Genomic DNA, 26,637 nt, shown 5'->3' with positions numbered 1-26,637 from the left:
GTACCACCTAGAGGCGATTGTCGAACTTTCAAAATTATTACAACGTTTTGATTTTGACCAAATCAATCAATAATAAATAAAGAAATATTCAGTTTAAACGTCTAAATTTTAAACTTGTTTCGAAACCAGTTTAGACTTAAGTTACAAAATCAAGCTTCTATTTTCATATATAAACACTACAGTAAGAAATAGGAGTAATTGTCAAATTATATTGAATGGAATAAAAATTAATATCAGTTTAATAGTTATGTTTGATCTAAAAAAATTAGTTTATATCAATCAATCATTTAAGAGGAAAGATGAAAAAGCAAAACTCTTGCTTAGCCATGAAAATAGGTGTGGAGACAATGTTATAATTAGCTCTCTATAAAACAAGCCCTAAACTCAAGGTCAAGACACCCATTTTTTAAAAAATTATTGTTTTCTTTTTTTTTTTCATCATAATTTTAGATCTTGAAAAATAAATTATTATTTTCTTTTTTTTGTTCCTTAATTTTATTTTAATTTTTTTTTGGTTTAGATCCACCGGCAAACTCACTGAGAACAAAAAAAAAAAAAAGCTTCTATTTGTTATTCTCTCATTTGTTTCTATTTTTCATTTCTCTACTTTCTTCTTCTTCATCAGCTCTTTGAATTTTGAATCTTGATCTGTGAGGAAGAAGGCTCTTTGAATCTCTCTGCTCAAGACGTGAATTTGAGGCAAACCCATTACGATTCTCTTCGTGTTCAATTTGATTGAAGCAAATCTCTCCCAGAGGAGTAAGGCGGGAATCTCAAAATTTTGGATTCTGAAATCCAAATGCGGTCTGGGAGAAGACCACAAGGAAGAAGAAGAAGAGCGACAAGGAACGGGAAAGAGACGGAATTGAGATCGAGAAGAAGCGGTGAGAAATCGGGATCGGAGGAGAGGCGGAATCTGATCGGATCTGATGTTGGGTTTGGGATTTTTTCTGCTGCCGCTGTCGTCAGGAATTAGGGTTTTATCGGGTTCGATTTCTCTGTTCACTGTGGTGGGGCTGCAGCACTACCAAGTTGGAGGATGCAGCTTCACATATCGCCTAGCATGAGAAGCATCACGATTTCGAGCAGCAATGAGTTTATTGACTTGATGAAGATCAAGGTCGCAGCTCGTCACATCTCTTACCGAACTCTCTTCCACACCATCTTAATCCTCGCTTTCTTGTTGCCTTTTGTCTTCATCCTCACCGCTGTTGTTACCCTCGAAGGTGTCAACAAATGCTCCTCCATTGGTATACACATATTTACTTCCTTTTTCTTCCATTTTCCTTAACAAGCTGTTTCTGATTTTTGTTGTCTTCTTCATCTTAACTGGTTCGGATCTCGACTTTTCTTATGTGTTTTAGCTATATTTAGGATTCTCTGTTGTGCCTGCCTTGTCTTCTCCGTGGAACGATTAGGATCTTCCTTAGCATTTGGATTTTGGCAGGCTAACAAAAAAAGTTTTCATTTTTGCTAGGGATTGTACTAGGATAGGCTTAAGTCAACAGAGTTTGGTTGATTTTGGATTCTTCTTGTTAGGTCCCCACTAATGAATATTTTGTAGGATCTTAGTTTTCAAAGACCTGTACTACCCTAATTGTTAGGAGTACATATAATTTTCAGAATCTGTTTCTCACATTTCCCTATCAATACGTTTTGTTGGATTGTGGAGCTGAATGGCAAATTTTTTTGCAGAATTCCCTTTTTTTTTGTTTGTTTGTGTGGAGTATGAAACCAACAGACTTCTCTGCGTTACTAGATTTGAACCAAATTGAATGTCTCTTTTGGTATTTTTCACGTTACGTTTATCTTATATGCTGTTTGAGGGCATCTCGGTTCTATACTTCTATATGTTTTAGTATGTTCATTTGTTGAGGTTTTCCATTCAAGATCGGTTGAATGATCAACTTCCATGTTTCTTTCCGGTGCTCTTGTGACGCTCTCAATAAAGTTTCTTCCCCTTTTTTTCTTACTTTCAGATTGTTTAGGGAGACGGATAGGTCCACGTCTTCTTGGTAGGGTAGATGATTCAGAGGTGCGTGGTTTCTTTCTTTAGTCGGCTAATTTTCAGTATCTTTTCATATTCTTAAATGATATATTTTTTCCTCGTGTGTCTGTTGCTGCAGAGACTAGCTAGAGACTTTTATAAAATTCTAAACGAAGTAAGCACTCAAGTAATTCCAGATGGTTTGAAGCTTCCCAATTCTTTTAGTCAACTTGTCTCGGATATGAAGAATAACCACTATGATGCAAAAACATTTGCTCTTGTGCTGCGAGCCATGGTAAGCTTTGTCTAATCTGAAACTACTTTTGATCCTTCATCAAAAGGACATTTGTTTTTCTTTATATGGAAAATCTGTTACACTTGTCTGCGGGCCTTGAAATTGTTAAGTTGGTTTCCTTGTCTATACATGGGCGAGATCTACTATTGTTAATTCTTGTTGCTCTCTAAACTGACCCATATTAATTGGAAGATTATCATATGTGATATGTTTTTATTTGTCTTTGAACAGATGGAGAAGTTTGAACGGGATATGAGGGAATTAAAATTTGCAGAACTTATGAACAAGCACTTCGCAGCAAGTTCCATTCCCAAAGGCATTCATTGTCTCTCTCTAAGACTGACAGATGAATATTCCTCCAATGCTCATGCTCGTAGACAGCTTCCTTCACCAGAGTTTCTCCCTGTTCTTTCAGATAATACTCACCACCATTTTATTCTGTCTACGGACAATATTTTGGCTGCCTCAGTTGTGGTCTCATCCACTGTTCAGTCATCTTCAAAACCCGAGAAAATTGTCTTTCACATCATCACAGACAAGAAGACATATGCGGGTATGCATTCATGGTTTGCGTTAAATTCTGTTGCACCAGCTATCGTTGAGGTTAAAGGTGTCCATCAGTTTGACTGGTTGACGAGAGAGAATGTTCCGGTTTTGGAAGCTGTGGAAAGCCATAATGGTGTCAGGAACTATTATCATGGGAATCATGTCGCTGGGGCAAACCTCGCAGAAACAACTCCTCGAACATTTGCTTCAAAATTGCAGTCTAGAAGTCCAAAATACATATCTTTGCTCAACCATCTTAGAATATATATTCCAGAGGTTAATTTTTTATCCCCTCGTTTAAACTTGCAATAGAACTCATGCGAATTCTAAAATCATTTGCAAATTTCTTCTATCTTTTTGTTTGGAATAGCTTTTCCCGAACTTGGACAAGGTGGTATTTTTAGACGATGATATAGTTGTTCAGGGAGACTTGAGTCCGCTTTGGGATATTGACCTTGGTGGTAAGGTCAATGGAGCAGTAGAAACTTGCCGGGGTGAAGATGATTGGGTGATGTCAAAGCGTTTAAGGAATTACTTCAATTTCTCTCACCCGCTCATCGCAAAGCATTTAGATCCCGAAGAATGTGCATGGGCATATGGTATGAATGTCTTTGATCTGCAAGCTTGGAGGAAGACACATATCAGAGAAACGTATCACTCTTGGCTTAGAGAGGTAACTATCCAAGAAGCCTACAGTCTTTTGTTATTGTTGATCAGAAATCTCAAGTTACCTCACTATCCTACTCTTGTTTGCTTCTGATTTTGAGCAGAATCTAAAGTCGAATCTGACAATGTGGAAGCTTGGAACCCTGCCTCCTGCTCTTATCGCGTTCAAGGGTCACGTCCACATAATAGACTCATCATGGCATATGCTTGGATTGGGCTATCAGAACATGACTAACATTGGAAATGTGAAGAAAGCTGCAGTGATCCACTACAATGGCCAATCCAAGCCATGGCTCGAGATCGGTTTCGAACATCTCCGGCCGTTCTGGACAAAATACGTCAACTACTCCAATGATTTTATCAAGAATTGTCACATCTTGGAGTAGCAAAGCGGAACCTTTAGATGATCTTGAAGGTTACACTTATAGGTGTAAAAGACGGAAGTAAAAAAAAGAAGCAGAGATGAACACAAAGCCACTGCAGGCAGAGTTTACTCACTCTAAAAAAGAAGATTCAGAAATTTAGTTTACAACATACATAAGAAACGAAACTTTTGTTGCAGCGAAGGGGAAGCTGCATAAGAGAAAGAGAGAGAGAGATAAAGAATCATTCTTTCTGTAAAATAGAAGGTACCCTTTTTGAAAATTCTTTCGGTTTCGATTGGAGAATCCAAATCTTGAATCTTTTTATAAGAAATGGGAAAGATTTGGGTTTTATATTTTTATTTTTTTTTGGTTATTAAGAGGGGTCGTGATCAGAGAAGCCAGTTGTTGATAAATCAAGGAACATACAATTTATACACTTGTTACATTTTTACTCCAAACATTGCTTATTACTACTACTACAACAACATCATTTGGGTTCATCAGACGATCTTCTCTTTACAAATGTGTATCTTTCTTTCTTTACTATGTTTTGATTATTAGATCACCTGTGAGCCAAACAAAAATCAAAGAGCTTTTGAATGTAAAAGTTTTTTGGGATTTAATATTAATTAGATCATACGTACAGAGCAGTTTTCTTTGATGATACAAAATCATACAAATCTTGATAGTAATTAAAAAAAAAAAAAAAATGGAAATATTTAAAAAAGGAGAGAGCATTTTAATTGGCGTAGAGATTGGGAAGGAAGGACAGAAAGGAATGGAACATTTGGCAGCAAATTGATTGATATTCTAAAGATCTCATCTTTTTTAATCATTTCCTCTCTTCCTATCTGCTCTCTGAGTCTGTGATGAGGAGCTTTGGCAGATCCTTCTGATTCCATCAAACTCAGATCAGTCGCAGACCCCAAGTAAGACCATCAAATTTTAGGGTTCTTTTTTTTTTTGTTTCTTCTGTTTTTTGGGTTCTTATATGCGTCTTCGATCGGTTAACCTAATACCCAAATTGAGTCCTATTGGGTAACTTGTATTGTTGATTGATTCATGATCATATATTTTTAATAGATAATGATGAATTGATCTTTGCGATTCTTCTTTGATTTCGTATTTATTATATGATCGATGTTTTTTATAATTCATTCAAGATCATCCATTAATCTATTTAAGCTTCAGGTTTCACAAATGTGAATTGAGCTACAGACAATATTTATCACTTCTTAAGCTGTTTAAAATGTGTTCTTCGTGTGAAACAATTGCTCCTTATTTTTGATTCATTGCAGATTGCCAGATAGGATCCAAGCAACGAGGTTTCAGTTTAGTGATATTTCCCATCTCGGTTGTTGCTTCTTGTTTTATACTTCTTGTGAAGTTATTGGTTAAGAGAGAGAGAGAGAGAGAGTGATTTGGTTCGTGGAGATATATGGCAGAGGTGAAGGATCAGTTAGAGATTAAGTTCCGGCTAAATGACGGTTCAGATATCGGTCCTAAATGGTTTCCCGATGCTACAACCGTTGCGACATTGAAGGAAACTGTTGTTGCTCAGTGGCCAAAAGGTCAGTGGTCTATGCTTTTTATACTCTCCATGACCAGAATGGTTAAGACTTTTAGAATTTCATTGTAAAGAGAACTTTCATCTTAAGCCTCTTGATAGGTTCAGAAACTCATTGCCCTCTTGATTGATCCTTGATTCACTAACCAACCGTAAGAAGAGTTTCAAACAGAATCATTGCCTTCTTTATTGATCCTTTAAATCGATAGGGTCTGTTACTGAGCTGACAAAGCTACACTTCCCTGCATAAAACTCCTAGGCTGGTTACATTAGTCCTGCACTAGACTCAACAAGAACACCTTCTCTGACTCTTCTCCATGGAAAGATGCTAGTTTTGCTTTTTGCCTATTTCTGTGATAATATCAAAACCTGATTGTGAATCATCGGTGTTATGGTTTTGCTCGGTTGTATGATTGTGAACAGATAAGGAGAACGGGCCAAAGACGGTGAAAGATGTGAAACTGATAAGCGCAGGTAGAATATTGGAGAACAACAAGACGGTTGGAGATTGCAGGAGTCCTGTCTGTAATCTCTCAGGTGCTGTCACCACAATGCATGTAATAATTCAACATCAGGTTATTGAACAAGGTAAAGCTTGACTTAAATCGATTTTTTGACGATTCTAAAGCACACTGCTCTTATTGTTGTTGTGGTTTGATCTTTTGTTCTGCTGATTGATTGATGGTAACAAAACAGAAAAGAAGAAGAAGAAGCCTAAAGGTGATGTGAAGAAACAGAACAAATGTGTCTGTTTATGTTTTGGAGCTCGGTGTTAACAAAAAGCGTACGTAAGACAAGTAAATTTAAAAAAAAAGCTTTGGAGATTCAGATTCTGTTCTTGAGCCTTCTTCATTACTTTTTTCCTTTCTTGTAATTTTCTTTTTTTTTTTTGTTGGTGACACCATTGGCTTTTTTGATCGCTTGGGGTTTTGGTTTCTCCTAATGTAAGTCTGATTCATCATATAACACCGTGGAATCATAGAAAACTAAACACAAATTTGCACTTCTTTCACAGTTTCACAAGAACATTCAATTTTTTTTTTTATCACGCGCTCCATGAGCTTCGTGAGCAAAAACTGAAGTCGGTAATATGTTATCGGAACGTACACACCACGCTCTGTACCTGCGAGTGGTTGGTTTAGTTAACACAGTCGTAGTGGGCCGATCTCGTTATCAACGGCCCATATTACGGACAATATTTTTGGACGGCTCATATTATTTTGTACTTCGAAAAATCCTATATTTTCGTGAGGGAACACGTGTCAGAATAAGGTTTAAAGTACGTAGTTGGGCACCTCATCCCGAGAGGGTTCACGAAGCCTCCGGCGTCGTTTAGCATCTTCTTCTTCTTCTTTATTATTTCTGTGCTTCACCTTCTCCTACTTCTCGCTAAAACCACACGAGAAAGCAAAAAAAAGTGTTATCTTTGCTGATTTCTTAAGTAAACATCTCGCCGTTTTGGCGGATTTGTACTGAACTACCTGTTGTATTTTATCTTCCTATATTAATTGTTTGCCGTTTTTTTGAATCTCCGAGCTTATGGCGACGACTAAGACGACTGCTACGGCGGCGTTTAGTGGTGTGATCGGCGTTGGACCGGAGACTCGAAGGGTTTCTTCGTTTTCTCATCTTCAACCTTCTTTGGCTTTTCCGGCGAAACCCAATTCTTTTAAAGCTCTTAAACTAAAGCAGAGCGCGAGGCTCACGCGGCGACTTGAGCATCAGCCTTTCGTTGTCCGATGTGATGCTTCTTCTTCTTCTTCTAATGGAAGGGTAAATTCTGAAACTTGAGGTTTTATTTTTGTACTGGACTCTAATTAAGTTTTTTTTTAAAAAAATTTCTGATTGCGAAATTGGGTTTGATGTTGTTTGCTTTGTATAGCTTACACAGCAAGAGTTCACAGAAATGGCGTGGCAATCGATAGTTTCGTCGCCAGATGTTGCTAAGGAGAATAAGCAACAGATTGTGGAGACAGAGCATCTAATGAAAGCTCTTCTGGAGCAGAAGAATGGTTTAGCTCGCAGGATTTTCTCTAAGATCGGTGTGGATAACACAAAGGTTCTAGAAGCGACAGAGAAGTTCATTCAACGCCAACCAAAGGTAATGAGTGTCTTCTTTAAGGGTTGAACTTTGTGGTTATTGTTTGTTTGGAGGCTAATGAGAGTTTTGTTTTTGACTTACAGGTGTATGGAGATGCTGCTGGTTCGATGTTGGGGCGTGATTTGGAAGGTCTGTTCCAGAGAGCAAGACAGTTTAAGAAAGATTTAAGAGACTCTTATGTGTCAGTGGAGCATTTGGTTCTTGCTTTTGCTGATGATAAGCGGTTTGGGAAACAGTTGTTTAAGGATTTTCAGATTTCTGCGAAGAGCTTGAAATCTGCAATTGAATCTATCAGAGGGAAACAATCAGTCATTGACCAAGGTTTGTAACCACATTTGAGCTTTGATAGTTAATAGTTCGATTGCATATGTAGTTGGTGAGAGAGTTAATGACCATGTTTGACAGATCCGGAAGGCAAGTATGAGGCATTGGAGAAGTATGGAAAAGATTTGACAGCAATGGCTAGAGAAGGAAAACTCGATCCTGTGATTGGTAGAGATGACGAGATTCGTAGATGCATTCAGATTCTTTCAAGGAGAACAAAGAACAACCCTGTGTTGATCGGTGAACCAGGTGTTGGTAAAACCGCAATTTCAGAAGGGTAAGTTTATCAAAACATAAGATTTTAAAAGCTACACATACGTTTATTGTAAAGTTGTAATGCTAAGATATTACATTCCCACTTCTAAAACAGACTTGCTCAGAGAATTGTGCAAGGAGATGTACCTCAAGCATTGATGAACAGAAAGGTATTCAAGTACTTATCAAACTGTTTATCTTTCTGTATTTTTAACAAATTTGGACAACAACTGATACAATCATTTTTGGTTTCTTTTCAGTTAATATCACTGGATATGGGTGCTCTCATTGCTGGAGCGAAGTATAGGGGAGAATTCGAAGATAGACTAAAGGCTGTACTTAAGGAAGTCACAGACTCAGAAGGCCAAATCATTTTGTTTATCGATGAGATCCATACAGTTGTTGGAGCAGGTATGCAACATCTTTTGATTGTATGTAAACAGTTAAAACTTTTTCCTTGTAATGATTTGTAATAAAAGTTTGATTCTTTTTCTTTCAGGTGCGACTAGTGGGGCGATGGATGCTGGTAATCTTCTGAAACCGATGCTAGGTCGAGGCGAGTTACGTTGTATCGGTGCAACAACGCTTGATGAATATAGGAAATACATTGAGAAAGATCCTGCCTTGGAACGTAGGTTTCAACAGGTTTATGTCGATCAACCTACTGTTGAAGACACGGTTTCAATTCTCCGTGGTTTGCGGGAAAGGTATGAACTTCATCATGGAGTTCGTATCTCTGATAGCGCTCTAGTGGAAGCTGCTATCCTCTCAGACCGTTACATCAGTGGCCGGTTTCTACCCGATAAAGGTAGATACTTTGCTATTACCATATGATCTTATTATCTTCATTAAACAGAGAGTGTTGTTTCTAACTACTTTGGCATTTGGTGTTCTAGCAATTGACTTGGTTGATGAAGCGGCAGCCAAATTGAAAATGGAGATCACTTCAAAACCGACAGCTCTTGACGAGCTTGACCGTGCGGTGATAAAGCTTGAAATGGAGAGACTTTCGCTCACTAACGATACAGACAAAGCTTCTAGAGAGAGATTGAATCGAATCGAAACAGAATTAGTGTTACTAAAGGAGAAGCAAGCTGAGTTAACCGAGCAGTGGGAGCACGAGAGGTCTGTTATGTCCCGTCTTCAGTCGATTAAAGAGGAGATTGATCGAGTAAACCTCGAGATCCAGCAAGCGGAACGTGAATACGATCTCAACCGTGCAGCAGAGCTCAAATACGGAAGCTTAAACTCATTGCAGCGACAGCTAAACGGTGCAGAGAAGGAGCTCGACGAATACTTAAGCTCCGGAAAATCTATGTTTAGAGAAGAGGTTTTGGGTAGCGATATCGCCGAGATTGTGAGTAAATGGACTGGAATCCCAGTTTCAAAGCTTCAACAATCCGAAAGAGACAAACTTTTACATTTGGAAGAAGAATTGCATAAACGGGTGATCGGTCAAAATCCAGCAGTGACTGCGGTAGCTGAAGCAATCCAACGATCAAGAGCAGGTCTTTCGGATCCAGGCCGTCCAATAGCTAGTTTCATGTTTATGGGACCAACCGGTGTTGGTAAAACTGAACTAGCCAAAGCACTTGCGTCTTATTTGTTCAACACAGAAGAAGCCTTGGTGAGAATCGACATGAGTGAGTACATGGAGAAACATGCTGTGTCTAGACTCATTGGAGCTCCACCTGGATATGTTGGTTACGAAGAAGGCGGACAGTTAACGGAAACAGTTAGAAGAAGGCCTTACTCGGTCATCCTCTTTGATGAGATTGAGAAAGCTCATGGAGATGTCTTCAATGTCTTTCTCCAAATCTTGGACGATGGGCGAGTCACAGATTCTCAAGGGCGTACAGTGAGTTTCACCAATAGTGTTATTATTATGACCTCGAATGTTGGTTCGCAGTTTATTCTGAACAACACGGATGAGGATGCAAATGAGCTCGCTTATGAAACGATTAAAGAGAGAGTAATGAATGCTGCAAGATCTATCTTTCGTCCTGAATTCATGAATAGGGTTGACGAGTATATAGTTTTCCAACCTCTTGACCGCGAGCAGATCAACAGAATTGTCCGGTTACAGGTATGTTTTCTTTTCTTGGAAAAATTGCAAATTTGATTATGCTGGTAACATTGTTCGAGCCTAAATGTCCACAGGAGGTAACTTTTGGAGGCAATTAGATAGTTAAATTGGAAGATATTGCTCTCAGATGCTCGTTGGTGAATAGTTTGATTCTAATTGCATTCGAAAGATCACTTCTGGCTATCTTTAAACAAAATTGAGAAAGATTAGACTGTTTTAAAATGGATTTGATCAAAGTTGATGCTTTTTTCCCCAAGGAAGTACATAGTTATGTTATCCAACACCCTCACTGAATATTTCTTTCTACAGCTGGCACGTGTGCAGAAGCGAATTGCAGACAGGAAAATGAAGATAAACATTACGGATGCTGCGGTTGATCTTCTTGGAAGCCTCGGGTATGATCCAAACTATGGAGCTAGACCTGTTAAGCGTGTGATACAGCAAAACATTGAGAACGAGCTCGCTAAAGGTATCTTGAGAGGAGATTTCAAGGAGGAAGATGGCATTTTGATCGATAACGAGGTCACAGCCTTCTCCAACGGCCAGTTACCTCAGCAAAAGCTCATATTCAAGAAGATCGAGTCAGAAGCAGCAGGTGCTGAACAAGAAGAAGAAGCTTTCTCAAAACAGAGTAGTTAAAAAGTGAAACCTTTTGGAGCCTAAAAAGTGTCAAGACTTTTTAGTACAGACCTTCTTAGTGCATTACTTGTCACAGAAAAAAACTGATAATAATTATCTCAATGTGAGTTTATAAAAATCATAAGCTGCTAAGTCATTCCACTGATGTCTCACAGGTCTAGAGATTATGGAAATTGTTGATCATAATTTGACTGTATATGAATGAAGAATCTCTGCAGGTGCAATAGATTTAGCTGAAGTAAACAAATTTACAGGATGTTTCACACATCAATGTTACATTGATTCGGATTGGTCAGTCGTTTCTGAGGCGAAGGTCCAATTTCACGTTCACCCAACAAAGAATTTCTCCTTTTCAATATGTTTTCTTTAGGAAAGTAATTGTCTGCAGAACACAAAAACAAAATAAAATTAGCTGTTGTTGTCGAGCCAAAAAAAAAAAAACGGTTCTGCAATGTGCCGGCATGAGTGGGATTTTTTTAGTACCTTGTTTCTTCTCTGTGTGATTGCCATCTTCGCTTGGATTTGCATCCTCTGAATCAGACAAAGGAGCGAGAGTGCAGATACCAAGCAAGTGTCCATTGAGGCAAACAAAATACTCAATGCAGTCTTCATAAGCTTCCAAACGAATGCAGGCACTCTGAGGTATAATCTTAGCTTGTAGCATGCTCCATAACCTAGCTTTACAGTACGGGCAAACCTCGGATGGATGAAAAGGAACCGCCTTGTGAATGATCACTTTCCGGACTTTGGATGTTGGGAAATTCTTAAAAATCCCACGGAACAAACCCACGTCGCCTTCTTCTCCTTGGTCAAGATGCTCACAAGGATCACAAACGTAGAGTACATCGGTTCTACATTGAGGCGGAAGCAGGCTTCTTCCCAATGTTCTGGAGAACCGGGTTCTGTAAACAAAGTGGCCAGGGATCTGAACAGAGCTATTGAATAGACCGCCTTGTGTACATCCTGAGCAGTAGATGAGAAGCTTCCCAAGAGCTCTCCAGTTACCGTCAATGCAGTGACTACCGCTAGATTGCAAATCAAGCATCATTTTGGGGGCACGAGTCTTGCAAAACTCTTTCCATAGTACCCGTTTGGCGAAATCATCAAACCATCTGCATACACAGGAAAGTGTTGCAACTAACTTCGGATTCCAATTCAAATGTTGGAACACTAATAACAAGACATCCTCGTTTAAATGGCCTTTGGTGCATTGGCAGGTCGGGGAGTGTGTGCAACGATACTGCTTTGGTAAGATCATTCTCCTCTAAGTTTCAATCAGAGAAGGAAAACACATAGAACTTCCAACTGCAAAGAGATACATATCGATCCATTAGTTCCCCAAACACTCCAATACATTTAAGATCCATAGCAAACAATTTTCTAATGCCAAGGAATTGACAGTGTCAAGACAACAACCAAAACATACAGAGAAAATGAAAGAGAGAGCGGTTGCGGGAGACTCTCACGGGACCCTTGACACACACATGTACAAACCACAGAGAGTCTCACGGGAACTACCTTCTCCTTAATATGAAGTCTGTTCACATCCGATTATGATATAAAACAGAAGAAGAGAAGTATCAGATTAATTTGATCACCTATAGAATTATCCATTCAAGTCACGAATCCTACCTACTACATCACCATCAAAAAGAAATGGAGTCAAACTAGCCGAAGACCTTCAACTTCAAGGGGCAACAGATAAAAACAATGCAACCTCAGATCTATCTTATAGGACCACCACATCCAAATTTAAAAAAATCTAGCTAATCCGAATCATCAAACTCATTTCTCTAGTCCCCAAAAAATTATTAAGCACAAATATTACGAAGATTTTCTAAAAAGAGAGGAACTTTACCAGAACAAAAACTGTGAAGAATCACTTCAACGAACATATGAAGTTTTTTACTCGAAAGAGCTTCTGCTCCTAATCTCAGAAACCGCAACTAGAAAACCTGCAAAATTAGGGCATTTCAATGTTCAAAATACAGAAAAAAGGAAGAGACTTTCATGAAAGGAAGCAACGAATGAGGAACCTCGAGAGCTCAGAAACAAAACCCAGATTCCAGAAGCAAACAAACAAGGACCAATTCGCGGAAAGATATCGATTAAGCAAAGGAAAGAAATCTCAAAGCTTTAATTTTTATTTTTTACTCCATCCAAGTAGCAGAGAGGAAGAAAGGAAAATTAAATTAAATCCAGGAATGGTACTATGACAGCCTGTGATATAAGTACACCACAATATCCAATTACAATATGACACGTGTGTTAAAGAATCTAGATGGTCAATGGCGTTGTAAGGGACGGCGTGAGCTTGGGGTCTGGTTTTTATATTTCATTTTGCAGTCCCAAACTTTAATAATTTATAACCACTAGTTACAAATTCTCAAAACATACCCTTTTCATCTTTTAGTTTTGATAAGATATAATAACGCTCACAAATTGTAGAATCTTAGGTTTACATTTACATACCATGCATAAACACCATGAAACAATTATGAATTATATTATATATGGGACGAGATTGTTCTGAGAATAGTATATATTATCATCTTTTGATGTTTTATGTTGTTGGAGAAGACGTCTTTTCTTGGAGAGATATGACAGACTCAAAGGCACCCACTAAAGCCTTAACTTTGCTTATGCGAGTCTGCGCAAGCTTATTAGCTGTTTCCTCAATCACATTGTTGTACAACAACACTCTTGAGTCTCTCTTATTATCTGTTTCTTGGTGTTTCAGAACAACTGTCGGTTTCTGTTGTTGTTGTTGTTGTTGTTCCTTGTCGTTGCTCAAGTTGGTTCCTTTAGTCTTTAAGCGTCTCCTACTACCGGATTTCGAGTTTGTGTCAGCTCCAGCGACGACTCTTCCTCTTTTGAACTTGAGCTTTCTTGGACTGTTGTTGCCTTGTGATCTGAAATCTACAATCTTTCCTCTTTTGACTCTCTGTTTCAGTCTTTCCTCTTTAGCGGATTCTGCTGAGAGAGCTGTGCTTTTCCCTTGCCTTGTTATGTTGTTAGCTTCAGAGAAAGACATCATATTCTCATTGTCGTCGTCATCCTCTTCTTGAGAAGATTCATCATCATCAGCTTCACTCTCAATACAATCAGCTTCGTCCTGGCTCTTTGGATCATCAGTAGGTGGTGAATCCATGACACACCTTTGGTTCTGATCAGTCTCAACAATCTCATCCCCTGTTTCCATCTTAATAACATAGAGAGTTTTCTCTTCAACCAAGTCTTTACACTTCTTATCCACATGTTTCCTGGTTTTCACTAAAGGAACTCTCAAGCTACTACTCTCTTTCTTTGTCTTGCAACAACGAGAACAGCGTTTGGAGGACATGACTGATACTCTAAAAGGCACAACTGCCTTCTTTGGTTCTGCAGCTTTAGATCCACCATTCATCTTCTTTCTCTTCACAGTACTGCGCCGAAGAGCTATCGCTGCTGTTTGTGCAACAGATTTCAGCTTCAAAGCAGTGACACGCCTGTTATGTTCAACCATCTCTTTAGATCTTGATATAGCTCTTCCGCGAGTCACAAAGACCATCTTATTCTTCTTCTTCTTTTTTCCCTTAGCTAACACCACCTCTTCGTATGTTGTACGTGCATCATTCTTCTTAACATCATCACAAACTCTGCTAGAAAATCTTTCAACTTCGCTCTTAGTGTGATCAGAGCCACCAAAATCACATATTCCCGAACCAAAAGAAGAACTCAACACCGATTTGGTCATCAATGCCTTCTTCCTCACTGGTGAATCAAAGCTTGGAGTTCCAGAATAGCTTCTGTCAACCCTTTGGAGAGGTGATGAAGAAACTCTTGGCTTGTCTTGAGACTCATGTTTCCTCCCGTATTTGCAGGCATCATGACAAGAACCAGTCGGTGATCTGAGATAGTTAGGAAGAACTTTCTCTTCACTGTATAAGAAACTCAGTTTTCCAGTAGAGATCCTTCTCCATGATCTGTTTACATCCGGTGAAATAGGCAAACGTACGGTCTCCTCAGCCATCAATCAATCAGCTTAGATAGAGAGAATTCAAGGATAGATTCTTTAAACTACAAATGTTAAGAACAAAGAATAAAAGGAGAATGTTTTATTAATGAAAAATATCATAGGACTATCTAACCTTTTTTGATGTAGAGGCTAGAGAAGATCCTCGACCTGAAATGAAAGAAGGATACAATCTTAGCTCTAGTTACGAATAATATTGATATCAAACCATTGAAACCCATTTTAGATTAAAGCAACCTAAACAAGAACCTAAAAGCCATCAATCATAATCATTTGCATAGGAAAAACTTGTTGTATTTTACCAAATCAAGGAACTTTGAATGTCTATTTGCTACATGCTGAATCCAAAGCATTTCTGCTAAAATGATTTAAGAAAAAAAGGGACTCTTACAACATTTGAGGTAAAAGTAGGAAAAGCTCTCACCTTATTGTTATTGCAGAGACCTTTCAAGATGTAATAGACGCCATTCATTGTTTTCTCTAAGGTTTCTTGTTTCGTACGAAAGAGAGAAGAAATTTGTTTTTTTTTGGGCTTCGATTTGGGGGATTTGGCCAAGATTTTTCTCCTACGTACTCTCCTGATTTTTCGCATATTTCTTAGAAAATTTTTCTTCGTTGGGTAAGTTATTTTGTTTTTTTTCCTATTTGTTATTAGTTATAACTAATCTTTAGAATGACAGAAAAAAAAAAAAAAAAAAAAAACTCTAAAAATACAGAGATAGTGTGTGTGACCACCACATTAATCGGTAAGATTTAGTAGTAGGCTTGCGTGGCCCTTCGCCCTAGTTCTGCTAACCAGACTCTCTATAATCATCTAGCATTGACTAGATTTAATTCTTTCTTTGTTGGTTTTTTTCTTTCTTCTTTTTTTTTTTTATTGAATTTTGCCAAAGAAAACTAATCATGACAAAACCGAATTCAAACCAAACAAACAAAACACATGAACCAAAAGTATATCGGTTATTACAATCCGAGAACCGGATTATGTAGACAAAATGGAACATTCTCAAAACAGCTAGGTTTGGGTGGAAATAGTTGGTTCCACATAAAAAAAAAAGCCTAGAAAGATCATCTTGGCGTGTCGAACTCAACAAACGAAAGAGATATATACATGTCGTCTTCAAAAATCTCCGATATATGCCAACGTTAATAATAACATTCGGTATTATTTTTTCACTATTCTATTGATAATTGAGTGTTTATATAATATAGAAGGGGAATGTCGACCAACCAGATACCATCAGTGTCACGTTCCAATTGCCATTTTCTGTGCCACTTTGTTTGGTCCCTACGGTTTTTTTTCTTCTTCTCCTTGCTTTTTTGCATACATACAAGCCTCAAGTACATCAAATAAATGAATAAACACATTGAACAGACTTATCTGCACATGGCCTTCTTGTTTTTATCCACTTTGCTCGATAAGAACATGAAACAATATTCCAATATTTCGCTATTTTTTTTGTTTATAGGAATTTTTTTTTTTGTACCTTATTTAAAAAATGTGAGATAAATAAATATAAAAGAATGTATTTATATCATCTTCATATTTCACCATTTAGAGAAGAAGATATAATTTTTTATATATCACACATACACACACACACACACACATATATATATATATATATATATATATATATATATATATGTTCGGATATTCCTCTTCAACATGCCATATGAGAATTTAATTTGAACAAAGTTATTTCTTTACCATATTCATTTGTACAGCACAGTCTTCGTGTGTATTATTAATCCACTTAATTCCTTTCATATTTAATATTTGAACACTGACTTTTATCCAACCCAAAAAACAAAACAAACAAAAAAACAATGGTCAAATAGTGTTCGATACAAATGTGTGGTGTGGTCCGTTGATATTATTGGTGTCGTCGTAACTCGAATTTTTAATGCATGATATGGATTTGTTATTTGTACGACTGTTAAATTTTGGAAACTTCACTGTCAGCTGGTACGTCTGTACTTATAATAATATTTTACCACGGGCAAACAAAGGTGCCTTTTTAATTATATGTATACTAGTATTAACCCAAGAAAGCAACTGTAAGTAATACTAAAAATTGCAAAAATTAACGACAGTTGATGATGATGAAATTAAATAGTATAGTATTATACTATTATCAACTGGATGTATCTGTATTTAACCAACAAATGCCTAATTACGTGATTAGGCTTTCATCTTATTAATCATTATATCAAAATAAAATTCAATGATTAAACAAAAATACCAACTCTTATAATAACAATAATCGAAATTGGTCCACATAAGTAGGCCCGCAACGTTGTTATCGTCATGATCTGTACGGAATCCAATTTGCTCTCGATGGTGTTGTTTGTTAATGTGGGCCGTCAATCCTGGTTCAGTTTCCGATTTAAACCCAATCTTCGGTTTAGTTTTCGAACCGGTAAACCGAATCCTACTAGAGAGAGTAGTAGAGACGTACGTATCACACACACTCCTTGTTGCCTTCGCCTATACAAAGCTCCATCTTCTCTCTTCTCTCTTCTCTCTCTCCCAATCACTCCCCCTGCAAAATATTCTCTCCCTCTCCCATGGTGGTTCCTCTATTTCAATCATGCCCTCTCACCCCAACTTCATCTTCAGGTATTTATTATATGTACACAATTTCCAAATTCAATTTATATCTTAGCTTGTAATCCTTCAGTAATGGCTTCTTCTACACTCAAAGAGAATTTTGAAAATGTCTTTTGTTAACTCGACGGTTACAAGCTTTCTCTGAGAATTAATCATCTTTTCCCGAGAAACTGCTTTCCCTGAAAAAAAAAATTGACTCGTTTTTGAACTGTTGTATAGCGAACAAGGTCACCATGCAATTCAACATAATCGCTTTGAGTATATGATAAAATCCGAGTTAACAATTTGAAAATTTCAGGTGGATTGGACTGTTTTCCGAGAAATTCCGTCGACAAACGACTGGAATCGAGGAAAACAACGGCGGAGACTCGACCAGCAGCGGCAGCGATGAAACGCCGGTTCTGAGCTCCGTCGAATGTTACGCTTGTACTCAAGTAGGCGTCCCAGCTTTCCATTCGACTAGCTGCGATCAAGCTCACGCGCCGGAGTGGCGTGCCTCAGCTGGCTCTTCTCTAGTTCCGATCCAGGAAGGATCCTCCGTCCCCAATCCTGTTCGAGCTCGCGTCAGACGTCTCAAAGGTCCGTTCGGCGAAGTTCTCGATCCCAGGAGCAAGCGCGTGCAGAGATGGAACCGCGCGTTGCTTCTAGCTCGCGGGATGGCGTTAGCGGTGGATCCGCTCTTCTTCTACGCGCTCTCTATCGGTCGAACCACCGGACCTGCGTGTCTTTACATGGACGGCGCGTTCGCCGCGGTGGTCACGGTGCTCCGCACGTTTCTCGACGCTGTTCATCTTTGGCACGTGTGGCTTCAATTCAGACTGGCATACGTTTCGAGAGAGTCGCTTGTCGTTGGTTGTGGCAAGCTCGTTTGGGATCCACGCGCCATCGCGTCTCACTATGCACGCTCCCTCACTGGCTTCTGGTTTGATGTTATCGTCATCCTCCCTGTGCCTCAGGTTCAACTCCCGACGACTTTTCCAAGAAACCTTCAAACTATTCTTCCAAATATTAGGAAAATAACACTTAACCTCTTATTTGTTGTTTCAAGAAAGACCTCCATGAATCATATTGAAAGTGTTACCTTGTTGATGAATCCTGATATGAGATGCAAATTTGAACTGTGTGTGTCTCTTTGTTTTGTAGGCTGTGTTTTGGTTAGTTGTGCCGAAACTGATAAGGGAAGAGAAGGTTAAGTTGATAATGACGATTCTTCTGCTAATATTCTTGTTCCAATTCCTCCCCAAGATTTATCACTGCATTTGCTTGATGAGAAGGATGCAAAAAGTCACTGGCTACATTTTTGGGACTATTTGGTGGGGTTTTGCTCTTAATCTCATCGCATATTTCATTGCTTCGCACGTGAGTCCTCTCAAGCTAGATCCGCCTAAATATAATGTGCTGCAACAATACACTTAAAAGTTGTTTTTTTGTAATGGACATTGTGGTGGTTTCAGGTTGCTGGGGGATGCTGGTATGTTCTCGCAATACAGCGTGTTGCTTCTTGCATAAGAGAGCAATGCATGAGAGCCGGGAAATGCAATCTGAGTCTGGCTTGCAAAGAAGAGGTCTGTTACCAATTTGTGTCACCGACAAGCACATTTGGATATCCATGCGTATCTGGAAACCTTACCAGTGTGGTCAATAAGCCTATGTGCTTAGACTCTGACGGGCCATTCCGATATGGTATCTACCGTTGGGCACTTCCAGTCATCTCCAGCAACTCTCTTGCGGTTAAGATCCTTTACCCCATCTTCTGGGGACTAATGACTCTCAGGTATTTCCTTCGTTTCAAAGTTATTAGGTTTACATCTTGGATTTTTAAAAATCTCTGATTGTCATACTGATCCTGAATGGGTGTCGCATTTTACAGCACATTCGCGAATGATCTTGAGCCCACAAGCAACTGGCTCGAAGTTGTTTTCAGTATAGTTATGGTCCTTAGCGGGTTATTACTCTTCACGCTATTGATCGGAAACATTCAGGTAAACTATGAAAGAATAACTCTTTCCTTATGATATTGTGTTTTGATGGAATCGGAGGATTTTTAACAAGATTTTTACTTTCCTTTGAAGGTGTTTTTGCATGCAGTAATGGCAAAAAAAAGGAAAATGCAGATACGGTGTAGGGATATGGAATGGTGGATGAAACGTAGGCAGTTACCTTCCCGGTTAAGACAGAGAGTTAGGCGATTTGAGCGGCAGAGATGGAATGCCTTGGGTGGAGAAGATGAGCTAGAACTTATACAAGATTTGCCTCCAGGTCTTCGAAGAGATATCAAACGATATCTTTGCTTTGATCTCATTAACAAGGTACTTGAAAACAGACAATACACGCAATCAATCTTGTTAAGACTTGTTGAAAGCAATACCTGTTAAGTCTCTGACATGTTTGTTCTTTCTCAGGTGCCATTGTTCAGGGGCATGGACGATTTGATCCTCGACAACATTTGCGATCGGGCTAAGCCCCGTGTCTTCTCTAAAGACGAAAAGGTACCTCACCCATCATTTCTCAAAACTTAATTTTCCAATCTCTTGCTTCAGTTTCGGTTTAAGAATTATAGTTTCACTCTTTACACTGAGCCACACACATCATAAGGGCCAAACGTTTTGTTTTTTCTTATTAGTGTCTTCAGTTTGTAAAATCTGATGAGGTTATTGGTGATTGTCACAGATCATCCGTGAAGGAGATCCTGTACAGAGAATGATATTCATCATGCGTGGGCGAGCAAAACGTATCCAGAGCCTAAGCAAAGGGGTAGTAGCCACAAGTATGCTCGAACCAGGGGGTTACTTAGGAGACGAGCTACTCTCGTGGTGCCTACGCCGTCCATTTACTGACCGGCTTCCCCCTTCATCGGCAACATTTGTCTGCCTCGACAACATCGAGGCATTCTCCCTAGGATCCAATGATCTTAAGTACATAACCGATCATTTCCGGTACAAATTTGCGAACGAGCGGCTTAAGCAGACGGCAAGATACTATTCGTCAAACTGGAGGACGTGGGCAGCCGTAAACATTCAGATGGCGTGGCGCCGGTACAGGAAAAGAACCCGTGACGGTGGTGGAAACGGTTCGATGAGTCCTGTGTCGGAGAATAGCGTTGAAGGTAACAGTGAACGCCGGTTGCTTCAGTATGCCGCGATGTTCATGTCCATCCGACCTCATGATCATCTCGAATAAAACCCAAAAAAAAATAGAAAAGGTTCCAAAATTTATCGGTCCAAATAATTTATGTCTCCCTTTATTTTCTTTAAAATTCGTTCTTGAGATGATGTTCATGTACGCATTTGAGTTTTCTTCCATAAAAGCTTCACCCCTTATGGTTCAGTACAAAGCAGATTATTTTAGATCAAATACTAAAATTTTTAATGAATTAGCTTAGCTATATATATTTTAAAAAGTAGATTATAAAAGTAATTAATGGCGTTGATTGGGGAACATACGCTTTTTTTTTTTTTTAACAAAAGAAAATAGTAATATGAAAAAAAAAAAAAAAGGAAATAAACTTGTAAGAAAATATTCCTTGATTGGGCTAAAAGAAAAAAGGTATAGTAGTAAAAGAACGACGTCGCTAAAGAAGTACGACGTTGCATATATCGTATATAGACTTTTTGTCAAGTTTAGGACTTGCCCAAAGCTCATTCAGAGACTCAAAAGATAGTTCATCACAAAAAAAAAAACCTACTCCCAGAAAATTTCTTCCAAATCTCTCGCCATGGTTTCTCTCTTCTCTCGTGAATTTTGATTTTTCAATAATTATTTAATTATTTATTTATAGTTTCAATTGATAAGTCCCAACTGTTTCGCTTTCTGATTCATCGGTTATAAAAGTTAGCCCAAAAAAAAAAAAAAAAAACAATTCTATTTATCTCTCAAATCGAGTTATCGAGTGTTGGATTTGATTCAAAGAAATCGATGGCGACTAGTAAACCACAGAGATCGCTGGCTGAAATCGAGGATATAATCCTCCGGAAGATACTTTATGTAACCCTAACGGAATCAGCTGATTCCGATCCTCGTATTGTTTACTTGGAGATGACAGCCGCTGAGGTTCTCAGCGAAGGTAAAGAGCTTTTGCTTTCTCGTGATCTGATGGAGAGAGTGCTCATCGATCGTCTCTCCGGCGACTTCTCATCCGCGGAGCCGCCTTTCCCTTACCTACTCGGCTGCTACCGTCGTGCTCACGACGAATCGAAGAAAATCCAGTCTATGAAGGACAAGAGTCTTAGATCGGAGATGGAGATTGTCACTAAACAGGCCAAGAAGCTCGCTGTTTCTTACTGTAGGATTCACTTGGCGAATCCTGACATGTTTGGCAACGCGGATACACCTAGCGGTGGACTTGATACTAGGCTTAAGAAGAAGAACAAGTCTCCTGTGCTGCCTTTGATCTTCGCCGAGGTTGGTTCTGGTTCGTTGGACATGTTTGGAAGTAGTAGCAGTGGGGTTCAGGCTCCTCCGGGGTTTTTGGATGAGTTCTTCAAAGACTCGGATTTTGATAGCTTGGACCCAATTTTAAAGGAGCTTTACGAGGACTTGAGGTCTACGGTTATTAATGTATCAGTGCTTGGAGATTTCCAGCCACCATTGAGGGCACTCAAGTATCTTGTTAGCTTACCAGTTGGGGCTAAATCTCTGGTTAGTCATGAGTGGTGGGTTCCACGTGGCGCCTATATGAACGGTAGAGCCATGGAGTTGACAAGCATTCTCGGTCCTTTCTTCCATATTAGTGCACTGCCTGATAACACGCTATTCAAGAGTCAACCTGATGTTGGGTGAGTTCAAACTTATATGTCTCGTTTCTCTCTCTGAGAATTCTCTAATCTTTGGGGCTTTTTAGTTATTGAGGTAGTTTGGGTAGTAAGACTTTTTATTTACCTTACTCATTCATAGTCGAGACTTGATCAAAAAAAAAAAAAAGAAGCACATGTAGTTGGCTTATAAGATGACACTGCTAGGTGATCTACATAAAGTATGATTATACAAATCCAGCATAGTTAGGTGATCAGTGGACAAAAATAACAGAAACATTAGTAAGCTCTCTGTTAGGTTTGGAATATTGTGGATGAAATCAATGAATTTAAGCATTTTTTCTTGTCTGCAAATTTAGGGTTCTCCTAATATATGTCTATTGTTTTTGTGAATATCAGACAGCAGTGTTTCTCTGAAGCATCGGAACGTCGTCCCGCAGATTTATTATCATCCTTCTCCACAATTAAAAATTTTATGAACATATCATACAGCGGGCTGCATGATGTACTGATGATTTTACTTAAAAGTACCGATACCCGTGAGTGTGTTCTACAGTTTCTTGCAGAGGTGATCAATGCCAATGCGTCCAGAGCCCATATGCAGGTAAACATTAGTATTTAAAAGAAATCATTTTTATGAATTGTTCTTGTCTCCTCTCGGTTGCATCAACTTGGTATTTGTCTTTTTTGCTCAAACCAGCATTTGTCTTGTATGACAGGTTGATCCAGTCTCTTGTGCTAGCTCAGGCATGTTTGTTAACCTCAGTGCAGTAATGCTCCGGCTCTGCGAACCATTTTTAGACCCGCATTTAACTAAAAGGGATAAGATTGATCCAAAATATGCATTCTGTGGCCATCGCTTAAAACTAAGGTATGGTCCTCAAAATAGTTCTACTTGTATTTCCTCACTGGATTTTGTGTTATCATGATGAGCAATATTATTTATGATCCACACCAGCGACTTGACTGCTCTCCATGCATCATCCGAAGAAGTTTCTGAGTGGATTGACAAAGATGCTACGACAAGCGCAAATGGTGCTGGGCAAGAAAACGGGAACGAAAGTCGCTTGTTACAATCCAAAGAAGCCACAAGTTCTAGTAGTAATGCTTCTGGGCAAAATGCAAAGTCAGCAACTAAATATACTTTCATTTGTGAATGCTTCTTTATGACTGCAAGGGTCCTTAGTTTGGGTCTCCTAAAAGCACTCTCTGACTTTAAACATCTTGCTCAGGTAACCATCATCACAGTTTTCCGAACTCGAAATATTAAAGATTTTGGACATTTAAAAATGATTTGTGATAAATTATTTGCCGAAAGCTCTTATTTGATTTTGTTAACATATTGTGTATCAAGGTGTTTGTCAGTTAAAATGAGAATGGGCTGTAGTGAAAACTTGAACTTAGTCTCACATTTTGATTGTGAAAGAGTCCTTGATGCCTGAATTTGCAGAAGATTGTTATTGTATTGTTCTTTACTTTTCTCTTTCCCGCATGACGTAGGACATCTCGAGAGGTGAAGATAATCTTGCACAACTAAAAGCCATGAGAGATCAAGCACCTTCTCCACAGTTGGAACTTGATATATCCCGAATGGAAAAAGAACTAGAGCTATATTCTCAGGAAAAGCTTTGCCATGAGGCCCAAATTTTGAGGGTTTGTAATCATATTCTCTGCTCTGACAACGTGTTTGCCTTTTTCTCTGGACCGATAACATGATAGTAATAGCTACTCTATCTCTCTGTACTTATTGAAGGATGGCGATTTTATTCAGCGAGCTCTGTCTTTCTATCGCCTAGTGGTTGTTTGGTTAGTTGGACTAGCTGGTGGCTTTAAGATGCCTTTACCGTCAACTTGTCCCATGGAATTCTCCTGTATGCCTGAGCATTTTGTTGAAGATGCAATGGAGTTACTGATATTTGCTTCAAGAATTCCCAAAGCTTTGGATGGTGTACCACTGGTATGCTTACTTTGATCTTGCTTTAGTCGTCTGGTGAAATTCTATCTTTTTACTCCCACTGATGATGGTTGTTCTCATTTCTTAAGGACGACTTTATGAACTTCATAATTATGTTCATGGCAAGTCCTGAATATGTTAGAAACCCGTATCTCAGAGCAAAGATGGTTGAAGTTCTGAACTGTTGGATGCCTCGTTCAAGGTGATTTTCTTCACGAAAGCTATAAAACCTCAATTTGTGTTGCTAATGCAACAAGTTCTGCAGTAACGTGGTCCACCAGTCTCAATTCAATTTTTTGTTTGCAGTGGTTCTTCATCTGCTACATCTACTCTTTTTGAGGGGCATCAGTTGTCGCTCGAGTATCTTGTCAGGAATTTACTGAAACTATATGTGGACATTGAGTTCACGGGTTCACACACTCAGGTGATTGCAAGAGAGTTTGTATAGTGGCTATAATATTTCTGGAATAATGGGCTTCTCTCTATTGCATAGTACCGATTATGGTAGCTCTGGAAGCCATAATGGCTGTTTACTCTTGCTTTTAATGTAACTGAAATCTAGTTTTCCAAATGCAGTTCTATGACAAGTTCAATATTCGCCACAACATTGCCGAGCTTTTGGAGTATCTCTGGCAGGTGCCTAGTCACCGGAATGCTTGGAGACGGGTAAATTCTTAAAGAGCTGGCCATGACCTTTTGAACTTCAATTATCATGTTCCAATGTTACCAAATTTGTTGTGTTTACAGATTGCAAAAGATGAAGAGAAGGGCGTGTACTTGAACTTCTTAAACTTCTTAGTCAATGATAGCATCTATCTTCTAGATGAGAGTCTTAACAAAATTCTCGAGATTAAACAAATCGAGGCAGAGATGTCGAATACTGCAGAATGGGAGCAGAGACCAACTCAAGAGAGACAGGAGAGAACAAGACTTTTTCATTCTCAGGAGAATGTTAGTTGGATTGTCACCACTTATATCTTGTTTCTTACTATTTACTTGATTCACAATCCACTAAAGAACTTTACTTTGCTCTGCAGATTGTTAGAATCGACATGAAGCTTGCAAATGAAGATGTGACTATGCTTGCATTTACATCCGAGGAGATCACTGCCCCTTTTCTACTCCCTGAGATGGTAACCTGACCCTATTCCTGAAATGGAAACCTCCCCGAGGATTACCCAACTGAAGAGTTTTTTTGTTTGTTTGTATGTAAACAGGTTGAGAGGGTTGCAAATATGCTTAATTACTTCTTGCTACAACTCGTGGGTCCACAGCGTAAATCATTAAGCTTGAAAGATCCCGAGAAGTACGAGTTTCGTCCAAAACAGTTGCTTAAACAGGTTAGTGATTGACCATTACTCAAGTCTCGTCACCAAAATGTGTGAAAAACTTGCTAAATAAAATTGTGATTGCTTTCATGAACTTTGAAGATTGTTCGCATATATGTTAATCTCGCTAGAGGAGACTCAGAAAACATATTCCCTGGTGCCATATCCAGTGATGGCCGATCATACAACGAACAGGTCATATTCTCCTTACTAACCAAATCCTCTTTCATCATAATCTATCTGTCTCTACTGAACGAAACAAGTCCTGTTTTTTTTGCAGTTATTCAACGCAGGAGCAGATGTGCTTAGGAGAATAGGCGAAGAAGGAAGAATCATTCAAGATTTTATGGAGTTAGGCACAAAAGCCAAAGCTGCTGCTTCTGAAGCTCTGGATGCTGAAGCTGCACTTGGCGAAATACCTGACGAGTTCCTTGACCCAATTCAGGTCTTTATCTGTGAAAGGAACACTAATTTGATAGAAATTTAAAATCCCATCTCATGCTCTAAAGTCTGTTCTCGTTTTTTGTTGCAGTACACACTAATGAGAGATCCAGTGATACTTCCAAGCTCAAGAATCACAGTTGATCGACCCATCATCCAACGTCATCTTCTCAGCGACAATGTAAGCATATCTAACACATTGACGATCAATATTACGCACCTCCCTCTCTCTGTCTGATGTTTTTGGCTTTGAATCTGATCCTCTTACTTCTGCCGCAGCATGATCCATTTAACCGAGCACATTTGACATCGGATATGTTGATACCGGACATCGAGTTGAAGACGAAAATCGATGAGTTTGTTAAGTCGCATCAGTCTAAGAAACGGACAACAAGTGGAGAAGATAGCAGCAACAAGGAGAGGATACAGACTACAAGCAGTAATATGTTAATTGATTAATTTATGTGTTCCAAACAAAATGATAACAGAGGCAGCAGAAACACTCTTTTCTAATACTTTTGTTAGGTTTTCTTTTCTATTAGAATTGTGACTTAATATTATGTCTTAAGCTTGTTAATTTATGTCTTAGGGCAGTTTCATGTCTCGGGGAAAAAAAACAAGAAGTATAAAATTATGGAGCAAATACTATTATATGACCATATCATCAAGTTTGGAACTGTTTCAGAGTAGCCCAAGCTCGATG

General features: G+C 38.8%; 7 protein-coding genes across 14 annotated transcripts; 5 read left to right on the top strand and 2 right to left on the bottom strand.

Annotated features, from left to right (window-relative positions):
- Nucleotides 1–301: 301 nt before the first annotated feature.
- Nucleotides 302–4,317, top strand: LOC104735566 (putative galacturonosyltransferase 14). Its single transcript, XM_010455382.2, has 6 exons — nt 302–1,250; nt 1,980–2,035; nt 2,127–2,282; nt 2,514–3,104; nt 3,199–3,501; nt 3,599–4,317. Exons 1-6 carry the CDS (start codon nt 1,040–1,042, stop codon nt 3,878–3,880), a joined length of 1,599 nt encoding a protein of 532 aa, XP_010453684.2. The 5' UTR covers nt 302–1,039; the 3' UTR covers nt 3,881–4,317.
- A 44-nt stretch (nt 4,318–4,361) lies between these two features.
- Nucleotides 4,362–6,433, top strand: LOC104735565 (membrane-anchored ubiquitin-fold protein 2). The gene is made up of 4 exons (XM_010455381.3): nt 4,362–4,788; nt 5,158–5,430; nt 5,850–6,014; nt 6,123–6,433. The coding sequence occupies exons 2-4, from the start codon at nt 5,298–5,300 to the stop codon at nt 6,200–6,202; spliced, it is 378 nt and encodes a 125-aa protein (XP_010453683.1). The 5' UTR covers nt 4,362–4,788; nt 5,158–5,297; the 3' UTR covers nt 6,203–6,433.
- Nucleotides 6,434–6,650: 217 nt separating this feature from the next.
- On the top strand, nt 6,651–10,967 carry LOC104735563 (chaperone protein ClpB3, chloroplastic). Its single transcript, XM_010455378.3, has 9 exons — nt 6,651–7,199; nt 7,309–7,527; nt 7,611–7,848; nt 7,933–8,128; nt 8,222–8,276; nt 8,367–8,517; nt 8,606–8,914; nt 9,003–10,192; nt 10,502–10,967. The coding sequence occupies exons 1-9, from the start codon at nt 6,966–6,968 to the stop codon at nt 10,829–10,831; spliced, it is 2,922 nt and encodes a 973-aa protein (XP_010453680.2). The 5' UTR covers nt 6,651–6,965; the 3' UTR covers nt 10,832–10,967.
- LOC104735564 (EID1-like F-box protein 1) lies at nt 10,899–13,037 on the bottom strand. Of its 6 annotated transcripts, none has more exons than XM_087482200.1 (5): nt 12,868–13,031; nt 12,690–12,777; nt 12,258–12,368; nt 11,315–12,136; nt 10,899–11,213 (listed from the first exon to the last, which is right to left on the bottom strand). In XM_087482200.1, exons 4-5 carry the CDS (start codon nt 12,087–12,089, stop codon nt 11,092–11,094), a joined length of 897 nt encoding a protein of 298 aa, XP_087338326.1. In that variant the 5' UTR covers nt 12,090–12,136; nt 12,258–12,368; nt 12,690–12,777; nt 12,868–13,031; the 3' UTR covers nt 10,899–11,091. The 6 variants fall into 6 exon arrangements, with proteins under 6 accessions (XP_087338326.1, XP_019090532.1, XP_087338324.1 ...); XM_019234987.2 differs by having other exon boundaries at nt 12,690–12,786; nt 12,868–13,002; XM_087482198.1 differs by having other exon boundaries at nt 12,350–12,368; nt 12,690–12,786; nt 12,868–13,002.
- Nucleotides 13,038–13,214: 177 nt separating this feature from the next.
- Nucleotides 13,215–15,548, bottom strand: LOC104735562 (uncharacterized). Of its 3 annotated transcripts, none has more exons than XM_010455376.3 (3): nt 15,271–15,548; nt 14,962–14,996; nt 13,215–14,854 (listed from the first exon to the last, which is right to left on the bottom strand). In XM_010455376.3, the coding sequence occupies exon 3, from the start codon at nt 14,841–14,843 to the stop codon at nt 13,395–13,397; it is 1,449 nt and encodes a 482-aa protein (XP_010453678.2). In that variant the 5' UTR covers nt 14,844–14,854; nt 14,962–14,996; nt 15,271–15,548; the 3' UTR covers nt 13,215–13,394. The 3 variants fall into 3 exon arrangements, with proteins under 3 accessions (XP_010453678.2, XP_087338322.1, XP_087338323.1); XM_087482196.1 differs by having other exon boundaries at nt 15,149–15,282; XM_087482197.1 differs by having other exon boundaries at nt 13,215–14,796; nt 15,149–15,273.
- Nucleotides 15,549–17,268: 1,720 nt separating this feature from the next.
- LOC104735561 (cyclic nucleotide-gated ion channel 2) lies at nt 17,269–20,794 on the top strand. The gene is made up of 8 exons (XM_010455375.3): nt 17,269–17,469; nt 17,759–18,416; nt 18,604–18,819; nt 18,915–19,234; nt 19,331–19,442; nt 19,533–19,769; nt 19,863–19,949; nt 20,131–20,794. Exons 1-8 carry the CDS (start codon nt 17,441–17,443, stop codon nt 20,638–20,640), a joined length of 2,169 nt encoding a protein of 722 aa, XP_010453677.1. The 5' UTR covers nt 17,269–17,440; the 3' UTR covers nt 20,641–20,794.
- A 191-nt stretch (nt 20,795–20,985) lies between these two features.
- LOC104735560 (putative ubiquitin conjugation factor E4) lies at nt 20,986–26,593 on the top strand. The gene is made up of 16 exons (XM_019235001.2): nt 20,986–22,235; nt 22,611–22,815; nt 22,931–23,082; nt 23,170–23,443; nt 23,712–23,864; nt 23,965–24,168; nt 24,255–24,367; nt 24,472–24,589; nt 24,742–24,831; nt 24,913–25,116; nt 25,203–25,298; nt 25,383–25,505; nt 25,596–25,688; nt 25,774–25,938; nt 26,026–26,115; nt 26,214–26,593. Exons 1-16 carry the CDS (start codon nt 21,376–21,378, stop codon nt 26,391–26,393), a joined length of 3,120 nt encoding a protein of 1,039 aa, XP_019090546.2. The 5' UTR covers nt 20,986–21,375; the 3' UTR covers nt 26,394–26,593.
- Nucleotides 26,594–26,637: the final 44 nt, after the last annotated feature.

The sequence above is a fragment of the Camelina sativa genome, chromosome 13 (assembly GCF_030686135.1).
Source record: "Camelina sativa cultivar CO46 ecotype springtype chromosome 13, ASM3068613v1".
Taxonomy (NCBI): domain Eukaryota; kingdom Viridiplantae; phylum Streptophyta; class Magnoliopsida; order Brassicales; family Brassicaceae; genus Camelina; species Camelina sativa.
The sequence above is the reverse complement of the archived record's forward strand: the minus strand, read 5'-3'. Positions and strand labels throughout refer to the sequence as shown.